Source organism: Arachis duranensis, chromosome 2 (assembly GCF_000817695.3).
Source record: "Arachis duranensis cultivar V14167 chromosome 2, aradu.V14167.gnm2.J7QH, whole genome shotgun sequence".
NCBI lineage: Eukaryota > Viridiplantae > Streptophyta > Magnoliopsida > Fabales > Fabaceae > Arachis > Arachis duranensis.
The window spans coordinates 32,128,164-32,144,167 of record NC_029773.3 but is presented as its reverse complement, the minus strand read 5'-3'; the positions used below and the strand labels follow the sequence as shown (position 1 = coordinate 32,144,167).

At 37.0% G+C, this 16,004-nt stretch overlaps 1 protein-coding gene and 2 pseudogenes across 1 annotated transcript in view; 2 read left to right on the top strand and 1 right to left on the bottom strand.

The window, feature by feature from the left end:
* LOC127744734 (uncharacterized) overlaps window positions 1-1,737 on the top strand; it is an 81,390-nt gene extending 79,653 nt beyond the window's left edge. Inside the window, exons 3-4 of the mRNA XM_052256941.1 lie at window positions 914-980; window positions 1,261-1,737. Coding sequence (XP_052112901.1) covers window positions 914-980; window positions 1,261-1,543 — 350 coding nt within the window. The 3' untranslated portion in view covers window positions 1,544-1,737. The remainder of the gene's footprint in view (window positions 1-913; window positions 981-1,260) is intronic.
* Window positions 1,738-2,327: 590 nt separating this feature from the next.
* Window positions 2,328-6,017, bottom strand: LOC107472206 (cysteine-rich receptor-like protein kinase 10; annotated as a pseudogene).
* An 8,053-nt stretch (window positions 6,018-14,070) lies between these two features.
* LOC110277203 (uncharacterized) overlaps window positions 14,071-16,004 on the top strand; it is a 23,921-nt pseudogene continuing 21,987 nt past the window's right edge.

Below are 16,004 nucleotides of genomic sequence, written 5' to 3'. Positions count from 1 at the left end.
CGAGGTACAGCAGAGCTCCACACCTTAATCTTTGGTGTTTAGAAACTCCACCGTTGAAAATACATAAGTGATGGTCCAGGCATGGCTGAATGGCCAGCCCCTGTAAATGGCATATGAATTCGAAAATAGGGAAAAAGACCCCAGTACAATAGTAAAAAGTTCTATTTATACTAAACTAGTTACTAGGGTTTACAAAAATAAGTCTAAGTGCAGAAATCCACTTTCGGGGCCCACTTTGGTGTGTGCTTGGACTGAGCTTGAGATTTACACGTGAAGAGGCTTCTCCTGGGGTTAAACGCCAAGTTGTAACGTGTTTTTGGCGTTTAACTCTGGTTTGTGACGTGTTTCTGGCGTTTTACTCCAGAATGCAGCATGGAACTGGCGTTGAACGCCAGTTTGAGTCATCTAAACTCAAACAAAGTATGAACTATCATATATTGCTGGAAAGCCCCGGATGTCTATTTTCCAACGCAGTTAAGAGCGTGCCATTTGGAGTTTTTTAGCTCCAGAAAATTTATTTCGAGTGCAGGGAGGTCAGAATCCAACAGCATCAGCAGTCCTTTGTCAGCCTCCTATCAGATTTTTGCTCAGGTCCCTTAATTTAAGCCAGAAAATACCTGAAATCATAGAAAAATACACAGACTCATAGTAAAGTCTAGAAATATGAATTTTGCATAAAAAATAATAAAAATATCCCTAAAAGTAGCTAGATCCTACTAAAAACTACCTAAAAACAATGCCAAAAAGCGTATAAATTATCTGCTCATCATTAATACTTAGTACAAGTGAATATTATAGTTGTAATCACTGAACTAGTACTTTGAGTAGAGCATAGCCCTAAGATGGAATCACAAAATTGAGCTGCAATATTTTTAACCTAACATGACCTTTTTTTAATTTTGTATTGATGCAGTTTTAGGGAAGGTTAAAGATTTCTTAGGAGTGATGTCAGAAGCAAATAAGCGGCTGGAACTTGATGCGACAAATCAAATTTGAGTTCTGATTGAAGCCATATTTTTATCGTTTCACAACAATTTTCTCCCTTTGTTCTCCTATCTATTTTCTTGTTGCTTTGTTTTGAAAATTTGTAGGATCATCCTGAGAGTTACAATATTGAAGAGCTCACTGGAAATGAATCCAAAGTTATTGAAATGGTAATTCATTGTTCAATCCATGTCATATCTTCTATGTATGATTCGTGCTACTGACCTATAAATAGTTGATTAATGCATTGGTTTTTTTGCTCAATCTTTTTCTTTTTAAGGATTTGATGCTTGGTGTTGCGGATCTTAATATGCCTGAGGCTGTGGCTGCTACTGAATCAACAATTTCTAGTTGTCAGCCTGCGATTTCATTGGCCACTGATGGCAAAGACACAGACACAGATTCAGATGAAAGCAGTACTGAAGATGATAACGAGGATGATGGAATCAGGAGTGGTGATGCTGGAAATGATGGTAGAAAGCCTTCATCTCTTGATGATGAAAAACGAAAGGGAAATCATAATTCCAAAAAACGAGCAAGGATAGTTGAGCTCTCCTGAACTCGATGGTGTGTGGTAACTGGTAAGGGGTTATGAGAACTAGATGCATGAGTTGGCGTATATTGTTGTATGTACTTACTAAGATGATATCAGCAAGAATCAAAATGCATCTTTTACATCTAGGGTAGGAATATATTTTTTAATTTTGGCTTATGTTTGAGATCAAACAATAGCAGCCTCCATATCTGAGTTAATTTAGTGGTAACTCCTCAATGAGCTACGCATGTATTTATGCCCTTAATGGCAGATATGCTCTTGCTAAATTTTAGTGTTTTTAACTTTTAGAGCCATTTTCCATGCAATATGTTAATTTATGCAACCTGTTAATTTTCAAAACAGCCGTGTTTCTACTACAAGTTATAGCAAGTGATGAGTTTAATTTTGATGCATTGACAGTGTAAACATTTTATGCAGTTGTTCATTTTTTGTTTTTTTGAATGATCATTTACATGGTTAATGTGAAAAGTATTATTTTTGCTGATATCGGGTTATATAATTGGATGTAAGTACAAAACTGTTTTACACTGATATCAAAATTAAATTTAGCAATTGATAACAAAATGAATAGTGTAGTAGTTTCAAATAGGTATGAAGTTGCAAACTTAGATAGTCACCAATAAATTTCATGAATGGGATGATTTTCCTTATGTATTTTTCAGCTTTGTCTAATAAAGTAGTATATTAACCCAAATATAGCACCTATATAGTATATAGCAAAGTTGACATAACATTTTCTAAAATTAAAGGAAAATGTATTTCAATTTTTAAACGTAGTATTTTGAAACTAGCGAGGATACGGATCAGTAATTGAGGCTTCATTGACTGATTCATGTGCTGGTCCTTTTGTCGATGTGTTTGATCCTGTATTCAGCAAAAATGCAGGTTTTGATAGTACTGCGAATGTGATCGAATGATTATAAAGCATGAGTAAAACTGTAGCCGTGGTTGGTCTATCAGCTTCATTTGCTTGAACACATAGTAAAGCAATGCGGATGAATCTCATTATTTCATTCTGTGAACTATTTCTTAATGTGGTATCTACAATGTTTGAAATTGTCCCATCCTTCCAATTTCTCCATGCCTGCAAGAATTTTCTCAGATTAGTATCCTTTTATTAATTTGTGCTAACAATTAATCTTCCGAGCCCTTGCTATTAGGTCTGTGTGGTAACTCTTAAGGTACAAATAGATAAGGAAGGCATAATGAGAAAACAGTGATGACTTACAAAGTTCATGAGAGTCTCTGGATTCTCACTCTGACAATTGCCACTGCTTTTCTTGCCACTTACAATCTCAAGAACTAATATACCAAAACTATACACATCCGACTTGATTGAAAATAGTCCATAAAATTGAATTTAGGTGCCATATATCCACTACATAATAAGATAGGTAACATAGTGTCAATTAGTAAGCTTAATGATATTAATACTAAAGGAAAACTAAGTAGATTTTAATATATACTTACTAAGTTTCAACAATTCTATTTGTATTAGAGTGAGTTTGACTTGTAGCAAATAGTTTCACAGTAACAAAATCTAATATCTTAGGATTCATCTTTTCATCTAAAAGAATATTTGCTGCTTTGAGATTACGATGAATAATACGCAATCGAGAATCCTCATGAAGGTAGACAAGGCCTCGAGCAATACCTCCAATGATTCTGTGGCAGCTTTCCTAATCCAAATTTGCTCTCTTGCTGGGATCAACACATGTATATAATCAAAGCATATAAACTTTAAAATGATCTCATTAAACTTAATTTGAAACCAAAATGAAAAAAAAAGAGGTATTTAAACCTACAAAATATAAAGTAATCAAGACTTTTATTAGGTACAAATTCATAGACGAGTAACCTTTCTCTTCCTTCCAAACAAAAACCAAGTAGGCTAACTAAATTTCGATGTTGAAGCTTAGCCAGTAACAACACTTCATTCTTAAATTCTAGGTCTCCTTGATCAGAACTCCTTGCCAACCTTTTTACAGCAATCTCTTGTCCATTAGTGAGAATACCCTAACAAGTAAAAACATACAATATATATAGCCAGAAATTATTTGTCACTATTATTATAGTAGTTATGACACTTTAGTAACATTTAAAAATTATAGTTAAAGTCACATTTTTTTTACTATTTGGCTACACTTTTTAATTTGAAAAAAAAAGTGTGATCAAATAAAAAATGTGATGTTAAGTTTTGAAACTTTTTATTTTGGTGTTTTATCAAACTTTCATTGCCACCACAATCATATCATAGCGATCCTATAATTCACCTATCTAATATTACTACTATAACTGACCTTGTAAACAACCCCAAATCCACCTTGTCCAAGCTTATTAGCATCAGAAAAGTCATTTGTAGCGTCTCGTATACACTCCAAGTTAAATTGTAATGACTCAACAATTTTCATATCTTCAGTGTTATCATCCTTTGGTGTTTGACATGGATGGCAATTTAAATTAATCGGGTAATTCCCAAAATTGATATAAAGAAAAAAAGTGAATATTTTTATGTTATAAGAATACATTGTACTTTTTTAGTATTAAGCAGTGTTTAGAAGTTGCTTTTTCAAACACAAATTAAAAGAGAGTTAGAGATAAACAATACATAATTTTGTTTGGTAGTTGAAGTATGTATAAAAAGTTTTCTATTTTAAGCGGAATATTTTTTTTCTATCTTATAAAAAAGTGAAAATAATGGAGAAGAAAAACCTAGAAAAAACACAAATAAAAATTTGTCCTACATGTTAAAATTGCTATTAAGAATTAAATCAAACATTGAATGAAGTCATAGATCAAATTAAACATTTCAACTCACTTGAATTGCTTTTCCTTTGCTTCCTCTTTCTTAGATACCTGCTGTGGATAAAAATAAACATGAACATAATCACAGCCACTATAGGTACTGTTATGGCGATGACTAGTACTGAAGTGTGGCTTTTTCCTGCAAAATTTCATATATAATCCTTAGTGGGACATAAGATTAACATCAATTTCTTAATTAGATACTTGTAATAAAGTTTAATATTTTTTTAAAAAATAATAAAAGTGCATTAAGCTACTAGGGTTGATACAGTGATAAGAAGTTCGGATAGTGTAACAAAGAAAGAAAGCAAAGTGAATTTATCTTGATGAACAAGTATTTAACAGTAGAAGAGAAGAATAAAATTATGCTACCATGATTAAAGTGACTATATATGTATTGTTAAAATTAAAGTAATATTTTTTTATATTTTAATAACACTTTTTTAACAATACTTTCTATACAAAGTGTTATTTAACAATACAGTTTTGCTAGAAAACTAATTAGGAGGATAGCCAACTAGAATCAACTAGTTGAAAAACAAAAAGTATGTTATAAAAAAAATCTCTCACCATTCTAATTTTTTAAATTTTAAAATTAGAAATATAAATGATTGAATTAAGTTGGCTTAGGTCGTAGATGGCTCCTAAATTTTTTCTTTAACAATAAAAGAATATTATTTTAATTTTAAAAATATTTTTTAAAATACTATAATTAAGGTAGCCAACACAGCATGACATATTTGAACAACTCCTTTGGACATAATGCATTTTATGGACTTTACTTTTTTTATGTTTATCACGGATAGTAAATACCTCCTAAAGACGGGTTAGTTACAGAGGTGGTGGTGGGCGGCGAAGATGCTGGCGGCGAATGTGGCGTATACGCTGTTGGCCCCTAGAATTGATACGATGTCTCAAATCTCATAAAACAACTTGGCCTAATAACCCTACCACGCATGCTATCCTTACAACAATCTTTTGATATTCTTTCAATAGATTGAGCTATGCAGTTATCACAATCTTCTCTAGACAAATCAGGCGTGCACTAAACAAGATCATCAAAATTGGGAAGACTAAAGTTTCTCACAGCATACTTTAACCGAGAGTCACCAGAAGAAGCTTTGCTTTTCAAGCCATTCAACAAATCGTTCAATTTTGTATTGAACTCATTCAAATCCATGGCGTTTTTTTCGCTTTTCTTGTAATAAGCCGGTCCATTGTCCATCCAGTCGAATATGCTGCGATTCAAGTATCGCAGCATGCATAGTTCATCGTTGTACCACCCGATCGCTACCTTGCGATTCGGACAAACCGCCGTGAGATTGGCTTTGGATTGGTTTAGGCAAGTTCGGCACTGCTCCTGCTTAATGTCTCCTCTATATAGTCCAATGGTGTACACTCTGTTTGGGTACTCGCCGTATGAGACGTTGTAGAAACCGTAATCGATTTCTTTGTTGTTGAGAATATTTGACGTAAGAGTGTTGAGGTTGGTATGGTAGGTGCTATTGGTTGTGTAGTTGCCTTCGATGTCTATGGTAATGCTATGCTCATCATAGAAGTATTGGAACTCCTACGAAGTTACTGAAGCGTGTGATTCAGATGCTAAGTTACTAGCAGCGAAGAGAAGGCAACATAGAAAGGACAATGTCCTTAAAGAAAGAAAGATCTTCATGGTTGTTGTTCCAGGGGTTTATCTAAAACTGTAGGTCGATCTCGGACGAGATCTTCTGTGCTGGTCGGGGCTGTTGTGCCCGACTTGGTGATGGTGCTGATCCTTCGTCCCCGGAGGGTGGGCGGTACCTGCAAGGGACTCCGATGCTTAAGTTAGCAAGGGTATTAAGCAGGTATTGAGTAGAATCAAAGTATGAGTTATACCTGGGTGCTCCAGTGTATTTATAATGGCGTAGAATGACCTTCTTAGATAAGATAAGTTAGTTATCTTATCTTATCTTTATCTTATCTTCAAGTGAGGTCATCTTATCATCAAGGGAACCGCTTTTATCTCTACAGGCTTTGGGCTGCCCTTGGATTTGGGACGTGTTCCTCTACTTGGACCCTTTGTTGGGCTTTCCTGTGACTTGGCCGAGCTCTTTGAGAAGAGGTCGGGTCATCCTGACCTGAAAAGGTCGGTCGCTTTGTCTGTAGAACATCCCGGGTAGGATAGCTCGACCCAGGGTATGAACAGTTGTGTTCTAGGAATAAGAAGTGATACATGGGGAAGTGTTTCTTTAATGGAAAAAATTTAAGGTCAATTATAATGTAGATCTGTAAAGAATAATGCTACTGTATATCAAAATTAGTCTTCAAAGTCAGTCACAGTATAAAATATATGTTCAAATATAAATACACATTAAAATAAAATTAAACCACACATATATTTATAATACATTTATAACTGATTTTAGTGTATAGATAATATTTTTTATATATAAATTTGCATAAAATTAAAAGAGTAGATATTTTTTGTCCATGTATTTTTTGACATGTGTCTATCTTTCTGTGATTGGAAGTTGGCTCCCACCTTGGTTTTGGTGTCTGGAGATGCGGAAAGTCTATTTATTTAAAGTTTGTTCACGACTTCACAGTTCACCTTTACATATTAAAATTTAGTTTTTATACAGGTCTCTCAAAAACAGTTGTAGTATTTATTTTATTCTGTTAATTCAAATAACTCAATAAACTCTTTTTAATATTTTACAATAATTTTGATCTTACAGTTAAATATACATTTTACACTTTTCACACATTTTTATTTTTAATATTGGGTTAACAATGTTGTTTTTCTAAATTGTGATCTACTATGGTATTTTTCTAAAATGTAGGATGATTTAATTTACAAAGTACAAATCAGACCACTCGATTTTTAAGAGATACCGAACTCAGACCGTCCGATTTTTGTACTCGGACTGTCCGATTTGTGTTTAAAAAATTAAAAAAGTTTGGAGTACACAAATCGGACGGTTCAATTTGTGTACTCTAAAATTTTTAAATTTTTAAACACAAATCGGTGGGTCCGATTTGTGTACTCCAAATTTTTAAAATATTTTAAACACAAATTAAACCGATTTGTATGCCTTCCATAATTTAAAAAAATACAAAAAAATTATCACGATAAAATATAACACTCATCCTACTTCCATATCCAAATTTTTTAAGTGTTTTTTCAAGTTTACATGTTTAAAGGTTAAAAATCACCCAAAATCATTAACCCCCGCTGACGTCGCCTCCCTCTTCTCCCCTTCCTTACCCTTTTCTCTCTTCCAACTCCAGCAGAGGCACCACCGCCGGCATTGTTTCTCTGTCCTCCACATCTCATACGCCGTTCACCTCTTGCATCGCCGCTCCCGTCTCTCCTCCTTTGGCTGCTGCAAGCATCTCATCCTGCTTGCCCGTATCGCTGCCGCCAGCCTCTTTTTGCCACTGTTGGACAAACCTTTAAACCCGTTACTTGACCGGTTCAGTTCTCGCAACGTTACTCTCTCATTCACTTATACTTACTCTACGTCTCTGCTTCGCCTCTCAGACCTCCTCGCCGCCACTACCTCGCCTCAACTGTGCCTCGACATCGCCTCTCACCACTCGGTTTGTGGCCTCACCTCTTCCTCGGAGCCTCCGCGTCTTGCCGACTCGCCGTGCCTCTCTCTGTCGCCGTCAGTTCGTCACGGTTCCACTGCGTTGCCCCTCCCTTTTCTAAAATGTGGGATGATTTAATTTATAGAGTACAAATCATACCGCTCGATTTTTAAGAGATACCGAACTCAGACTGCCTGATTTTTGTACTCGAACTGTCCGTTTTGTGTTTAAAAATTTAAAAAAGTTTAGAGTACACAAATCGGACGGTCCAATTTATGTACTCCAAATTTTTTAAATTTTTTAAACACAAATCGGTGGGTCTGATTTGTGTACCACAAATTTTTAAAATATTTTAAACACAAATCAAACCGATTTGTATGCCTTCCATAATTTAAAAAAATGCAAAATATTATCACGATAAAATATAACACTCATCCTACTTCCATATTAAAACTTTTTAAGTGTCTTTTCAAGCTTACATGTTTAAAGGTTAAAAATCACCCTAAATCATTAACCTCCGCGGCCGCCGCCTCCCTCTTCTCCCCTTCCTTCCCCTTTTCTCTCTTCCAACTCCAGCAGAGGCACCACCGCCGCCATTGTTTCTTTGTTCTCCACATCTCCTTCGCCGTTCACCTCTTGCGTCACCGCTCCCGTCTCTCCCCGTTTGGCTGCGGCAAGCGTGTATTCCTGCTTGCCTGTGTCGCTGCCGCCAGCGTCTTTTTGCCACAGTTGGACAAACCTTTGAACCCGTCACTTGACCGGTTCAGTTCTCGCAACCTTACTCTCTCGTCCACTCACACTCACTCTACGTCTCTGCTTCGCCTCTCAGACTTCCTTGCCGCCACTGCCTCGTCTCCGCTGTCCCTCGACATCGCCTCTCACCACTCGGTTTGTGGTCTCGCCTCTTCCTCTGAGCCTCCGCGTATTGCCGACTCGCCGTGCCTCTCTCTGTCGCTGTCAGTCCGTCACGGTCCCACTGCGTTACCCCTTCCTTTTCTAAAATGTGGGATGATTTAATTTACAGAGTACAAATCGGACCGCCCGATTTTTAAGAGATACCAAACTCAGACCGTCCGATTTTTGAACTCGGACTGTCCGATTTGTGTTTAAAAAATTAAAAAAGTTTGGAGTACACAAATCAGACGGTCCAATTTGTGTACTCCAAAATTTTTAAATTTTTTAACACAAATCGGTGGGTCCGATTTGTGTACCCCAAATTTTTAAAATATTTTAAACACAAATCAAACCGATTTGTATGCCTTCCATAATTTAAAAAAATACAAAAAATTATCACGATAAAATATAACACTCATCTTACTTCCATATCCAAAGTTTTTAAGTGTCTTTTCAAGCTTACATGTTTAAAGGTTAAAAATTACGCTAAATCATTAACCCCCGCTGCCGCTGCCTCCCTCTTTTCCCCTTCCTTCCCCTTTTCTCTCTTCCAACTCCAGCAGAGGCACCACCGCCGGCATTGTTTCTCTGTTCTCCACATCCCCTACGCCGTTCACCTCTTGCTTCGCCGCTCCGTCTCTCCCCCTGTGGCTGCTGCAAGCGTCTCTTCCCTCTTGCCCGTGTCGCTGCCACCAATGTCTTTTTGCCACTGTTGGACAAACCTTTGAACCCATCACATGACTGGTTCAGTTCTCGCAACCATACCCTCTCATCCACTCACACTCACTCTGCGTCTCTGCTTCGCCTCTCAGACCTCCTCATCGCCACTGCCTCGTCTCCACTATGCCTCGACATCACCTCTCACCACTCGGTTTGTGGCCTCGCCTCTTTCTCTGAGCCTCCGCGTCTTGCCGACTCGCCGTGTCTCTCTCTGTCGCTGTCAGTCCGTCACGATCCCACTGTATTGCCCCTCCCTTTTCTAAAATGTGGGATGATTTAATTTATAGAGTAGAAATCAGACCGCGTGATTTTTAAGAGATACCGAACTCGGACCGTCCGATTTTTGTACTTGGACTGTCCGATTTGTGTTTAAAAATTATAAAAGTTTGGAGTACACAAATCAGACGGTCCAATTTGTGTACTCCAAAATTTTTAAATTTTTAAACACAAATCGGTGGGTCCGATTTTTGTACCCCAAATTTTTAAATTATTTTAAACACAAATCAAACTGATTTGTATGCCTTCCATAATTTAAAAACAAATACAAAAAATTATCACGATAAAATATAACACTCATCCTACTTCCATATCCAATTTTTTTAAATGTCTTTTCAAGCATACATGTTTAAAGGTTAAAAATCGCCCTAAATCATTAACCCCCGCTGCCGCCGCCTCCCTCTTCTCCCCTTCCTTCCCCTTTTCTCTCTTCCAACTCCAGCAGAGGCACCACCACCGACATTGTTTCTCTGTTCTCCACATCTACTATGCTATTCATCTCTTGCGTTGCCACTCCCGTCTTTCCCCTTTGGCTGCTGCAAGAGTCTCTCCCGCTTACCTGGGTTGGCTCAGGATTCGGTGGTTCCAGAACCTTTGGATCACTTAATGGTCCCATTAAAAAACATGTTTTTAGAGTTTTTTTAACAATTGCTACATAGTCTTTGAACTAATTTTAATTACAAATTAATCCCATATATTTTATTTAATTATAAAAATTGTTTTTTATTTGATAAATTATTATTTTATCAATTATCTAGTATATTTATTAATAATTAAATACAAAAACAACAACCAATTATATTCTCTATTGATCCTAATAAAGCTTTTGGCCATTCCAGTCGATTAAAATATTAAATTTGATCTCGTGACGTTCGTCCATGGCTTCCAAATCGTGTTTCCTTGAAATTCAATCGATTGGTTTATCAAAACAATCGATTGAATTGTAATTCAATCGATTGAATTACAGTGTATCACAAAACAATTGATTGAAAGTTGTAAGGTAGAATGGTTTTCACTTAAACCAATTGATTGTTTATACTTTCCAATCGAATGAATGCCCAAAAACAATCGATTGTTTTTGTTACTCAGCGTCTTTTTGCCACTGTTGAACAAACCTTTGAACCTGTCACTTGACCGGTTCAGTTCTCGCAACCTTACTCTCTCATACACTCACACTCACTCTGCGTCTCTGCTTCGCCTCTCAGACCTCCTCACCGCCACTGCCTCGTCTCCACTGTCCCTCGACATCGCCTCTCACCACTCAGTTTGTGGCCTCGCCTCTTCCTCTGAGCCTCCGCGTCTTGCCGACTCGCCGTGCCTCTCTCTGTCACCGTCAGTTTGTCACGGTCCCACTGCGTTGCCCCTCCCTTTTCTAAAATGTGGGATGATTTAATTTACAGAGTACAAATCGGACCGCCCGATTTTTAAGAGTTACCGAACTCGGACCGTCCGATTTTTGTACTCAGACTATCCGATTTGTGTTTAAAAAATTAAAAAAGTTTGGAGTACACAAATCGGATGGTCCTATTTGTGTACTCCAAAATTTTTAAATTTTTTATACACAAATCAGTGGGTCCGATGTGTAACCCAAATTTTTAAAATATTTTAAATAAAAATCAAACTGATTTGTATGCTTTCCATAATTTAAAAAAATACAAAAAATTATCACAATAAAATATAACACTCATCCTACTTCAATATCCAAATTTTTTAAGTGTCTTTTCAAGCTTATATGTTTAAAGGTTAAAAATTACCCTAAATCATTAATCCCCGCGGCCGACGCCTCCCTCTTCTCCCCTTCCTTCCCCTTTTCTCTCTTCCAGCTCTAGCAGAGGCACCACCGCCAGTATTGTTTCTCTATTCTCCACATCTCCTACGCCGTTCACCTCTTGCGTCGCTGCTCCCGTCTCTCCCCCTTTGGTTGCTGCAAGCGTCTCTTCCCGCTTGCCCGTATCGCCGCCGCCAACGTCTTTTTGCCACTGTTGGAAAAACCTTTGAACCCGTCACTTGACAGGTTCAGTTCTAGCAACCTTACTCTCTCATCCACTCACACTCACTCTACGTCTCTGCTTCACCTCTCAGACCTCCTCGCCGCCACTGCCTCGTCTCCATTGTCCCTCGACATCGCCTCTCACCACTCGGTTTGTGGCCTCGCCTCTTCCTCTGAGCCTCCGCATCTTGCCGACTCGCCGTGCCACTCTCTGTCGCTGTCAGTCTGTCACGGTCCCACTGCATTACCCCTCCCATTCCGTGGCCAATTTACGGTCCATCTGCAGCCGGCAGGTAAGCCGTTGCCATTACCTCTGCTCTTTTTTCTTTTTCTTGATGATACAATATGATTTTAGGTTTAGGTTGGGTCTTTTTGATACAAGTTTAGCTGTGATTTTGGTTTAGGTTAGGTATTTTTTTAAGGGTCAAGTATATTTTTGTCTTGAAGTATGTCAAAAGGTTGAAAAATATCAGCTTTTATTTTATTTCAATTTTCTCCTAAAAGTTTTTGATTTGCATGAAATGTACCAGGAAGCTAATCTCTTAAGAAATTTAGGATTAATTCAGCAATAATTTCTTAAGTAACCTTTTCACACAAGCAACTGGCCCCTAATTGTCAAACATTATTGCTAAATTGGTCATAAATTTCTTGAAAATTTAGCTGTTGGGGTAATTTAATGCAAATTGAAAACTTTTAGACAAAATTAAAACAAAATAAAATTTAGTTTTATTTTTGAAAGTTTTGACTAACTTTAGGACAAAAAGTATACTTAACCTTTTTATGAACTGTTGGCAGCTAGGTTTAGTTTGATTGTTATTTTTTAGCATATGCATTATGTTGTATTAGACTAGTTAAGGGTAGATTGTGTACTTTTTGACATGAATTTGTCTATTTCTCAAGTATGACAATTTGTCTTCTGAAACTTTGTTTATTACTATTTAAACTATGTTTGAATTACGGATAAAGACAATGTTTATTTCGATTTAAGTCTTGACGACAATGAAGATTATGCTTGTAATATGGTTGAAGAATATTTAAGTCCCTTTTTTTAAATTTTTCTTTGAAAATCCATAGATATCCACTCTGATCCGGGATTGGGTGAGGAATTGGTACCCGTCACTTGTCATTAGGGATGGCAGCAGTACCCGTACCCGCGGGTACCCGACCCGCCCTTACCCGGTCGGGGCGGGGTTTCCTCTGTTCCTCAGCTCTTCTCCAAGACCATAGTGAGTCCTCTCATCACTCTAAGTTTCTCTTCACTTCACATCTTCACCCTCAAAAAGAACAAAGCTCTTCCTGTTTCCCCCCAAAAAACCTAGCCTCCTCCACCGCTGCCACCGACCGTCACGCCCAAAAACTTCGTTTGTTCGTCGTGCTCCAGCCCCTCTCCTCGTTCCCCTGTTCCCCATCCGTTCTTCTTGCTACTTAGTCGCGCTTTGCCCGCCTTCTCTCGTCGTGCTCGTCGCCGTCGTCTGTCATGCTCATCCCTCGAAGGTAATGGCTTCTTGTCTGTCATGCTCGTGAAGCTTCTTCGTTTTTTTCATTATTTTCAGAAATCATATTGAAATACTGAATGATTAGCTTTAGATCTACACACTGCTGTAGTTCTTCATTTTTTTATTTTTTGTTCAGAAATCATTTAAACAATCCTCAATGCTCACTACTCACTGGTCAGTGGTCACTCCTCATTCCTCAATGTTCAGAAATCATGTTTTGTTCTTCGTTTTTTAATTTTTAATGCCTACTCTGAGTTTGTTTTGTTCAGAAGTCATTTTTTTGTGCTCAATGCTCATGCTCTTAAGTGTTGCTCTATTTTTGTTCTGATTGATTTTTTACTCTGATTGCATGTCAATTGAACTCTACGCTATGAGAACCGTGTGTTTGTTTATTAAAACTTAAAAAGGAGAATGGGACTTGTAATTGAAACAGCTTGTTTGGGTTGAATCACAAACTGTTTTGTTTCCTTTGTTAACAAAATATGCACTTAGTTGGAAAAAAGCTTGAAAAATTGAAGTTGTTTTGGCTTCTTTGTTGATTGGTTATAGGCAGAAGTTATTTTGGCTTCTTTATCATTCTTATGCATTCTGGATATTGATTTTATTTTGATTTTACAATTGTCATGGTGTTCTAATTGTGGAGAGAATCACAAACTACATACTGTTCTGTTTCCTTGGTTAACAAAATATGCACTTAGTTTGATGTTGATGATAAGGGTACTGTGTGGGGACTGGGAAGTTATGCAAAATGGGGGATGGGGCGGGGACCATGTTGGTTTTACTCTTTTCCTTATTCTCTTTGTGTTTGTCTCACCATGAACCTTTGTTTTCCTCACAAGTCATAACTGCCAGAGTCTCCATGGCAGAAAGGAGCAAGGAGCTTCTTCACTTGGAGCACAAGGCCACACCCCTCTCATCCTTAGGTCTATTTTTTTCTCCCTTTTCTTTTTTCTTTTTTATTTATTTTATATATATTTTGCTTTAGATATCTTATTGTTGAAGTTTGACTTTTTTTATTTTTTCACTTTTATGCAGAATCCACACTTCTTTTTTTGTAACGGCAAAAGAGAACAATGCACTCAAGCTAAGATACTTCCCTCTAATGGCACTCCTCTAACTTCTCTTATTCCCAAAAGTCAATGTACTGTTTCAAATTCATCTCAAGTTCTTATATTTTTAAATTTTATTTATTTATTTATGGTAAAAGTAGGACCTATGCTAATATTTAAGTTCATTTTTGTTTAATAACACTTGGCTGTTATTATTCTTGTCGTATTTATTTATTTAAATATTTAATTATTCATGTTGGGTTTTGAATAGTAGTATTATTATTATTGAAGGTAGAAATAATTAAAGATCTCAATGAAATATTTGATTATTGGTAGTTTTAATTGTTTAATAATTTGATAATAGTTATCTCTCATTGTTAGTAAATCATATAATTGAGTAAAAGTGAATGATTGGTAGATCTATGCGGCCTTTTCATTAGTAGTTGAGATTAGTCCATATTCTACCTGAAGAAATTTTCTTTTAAAACATTGTGCAGTATGGAATCAGATGATATTGTTCTAAAATTGTGAAGGCTTTATCTTTTCTAGATTTTGAATTTGATTATATTATTCCTGGTTATTCAGCTAGAAATATTAGGGTAACTGGACAAATGAGAGAAACATTATTACTAATTGTGTCAATTACTCAGAAATTTATTACTTTGCTCTATCATCATGTTTATTTGACAGCTGTGAACTAACAAGCTCTTATCCTCGCATTCTCTCTGTTTTGACTATCGCCCTCTCCTTTTCCTTTCATCACTTCCCCACAAGCTTGAGCATATAGATAATATTTATCAAGCTTAGAACATAAATAACCTATAGAAGATATTATTTGATATTATGAGATATTTAAGGATAAACTACTTCTCTAAGACTCACCCTTAAGCTAAAGTTACTAAGCTCTAAGCTTTTTACAATAATACTTGTGGAAATATAATATGAAGACTAAAGAAAGGCCATCTGTATCTGCTGGAAACAAGTCAGGGCCAGCAAGAACTGCTGAAGATGTGCAGGGGCCTGTTGCGACTTCTGGAGTAGTGCAAGGGGTAGCTGGGACTGTTGGTGACTTGCCGGGACTATCTAGAACTATTTGGGCCAGTAAGGAGGTAAGGAACCTAGGAAAGCGACTTGGTTGAGCAGTCATCATCTTTCAAAGAGGCCATAAATAGCATATAACTGGCAAAGACTATGAATGACAAATATTACCGTTGGTATGGTTTACAATGGGAGGTAGAAAGGAAAACACAACCCAATATTCATCACTTTGGCTGCTGGTGCATGAAATTGTGATCACTACAACTTCGCACAACTAACCAGCAAGTGTACTGGGTCGTCCAAGTAATAAACCTTACGCGAGTAAGGGTTGATCCCACAGAGATTGTTGGTATGAAGCAAGCTATGGTCACCTTGTAAATCTTAGTCAGGCAAACTCAAATGATTATGAATGATGAATAAAACATAAAGGTAAAGATAGAGATACTTATGTAGTTCATTGGTGGGAATTTCAGATAAGCGTATGAAGATTCTTGTCCCTTCCGTCTCTCTGCTTTCCTACTGTCTTCATCCAATCCTTCTTACTCCTTTCCATGGCAAGCTTATGCAAGGGTTTCACCGTTGTCAGTGGCTACCTCCCATCCTCTCAGTGGAAATGTTCAACG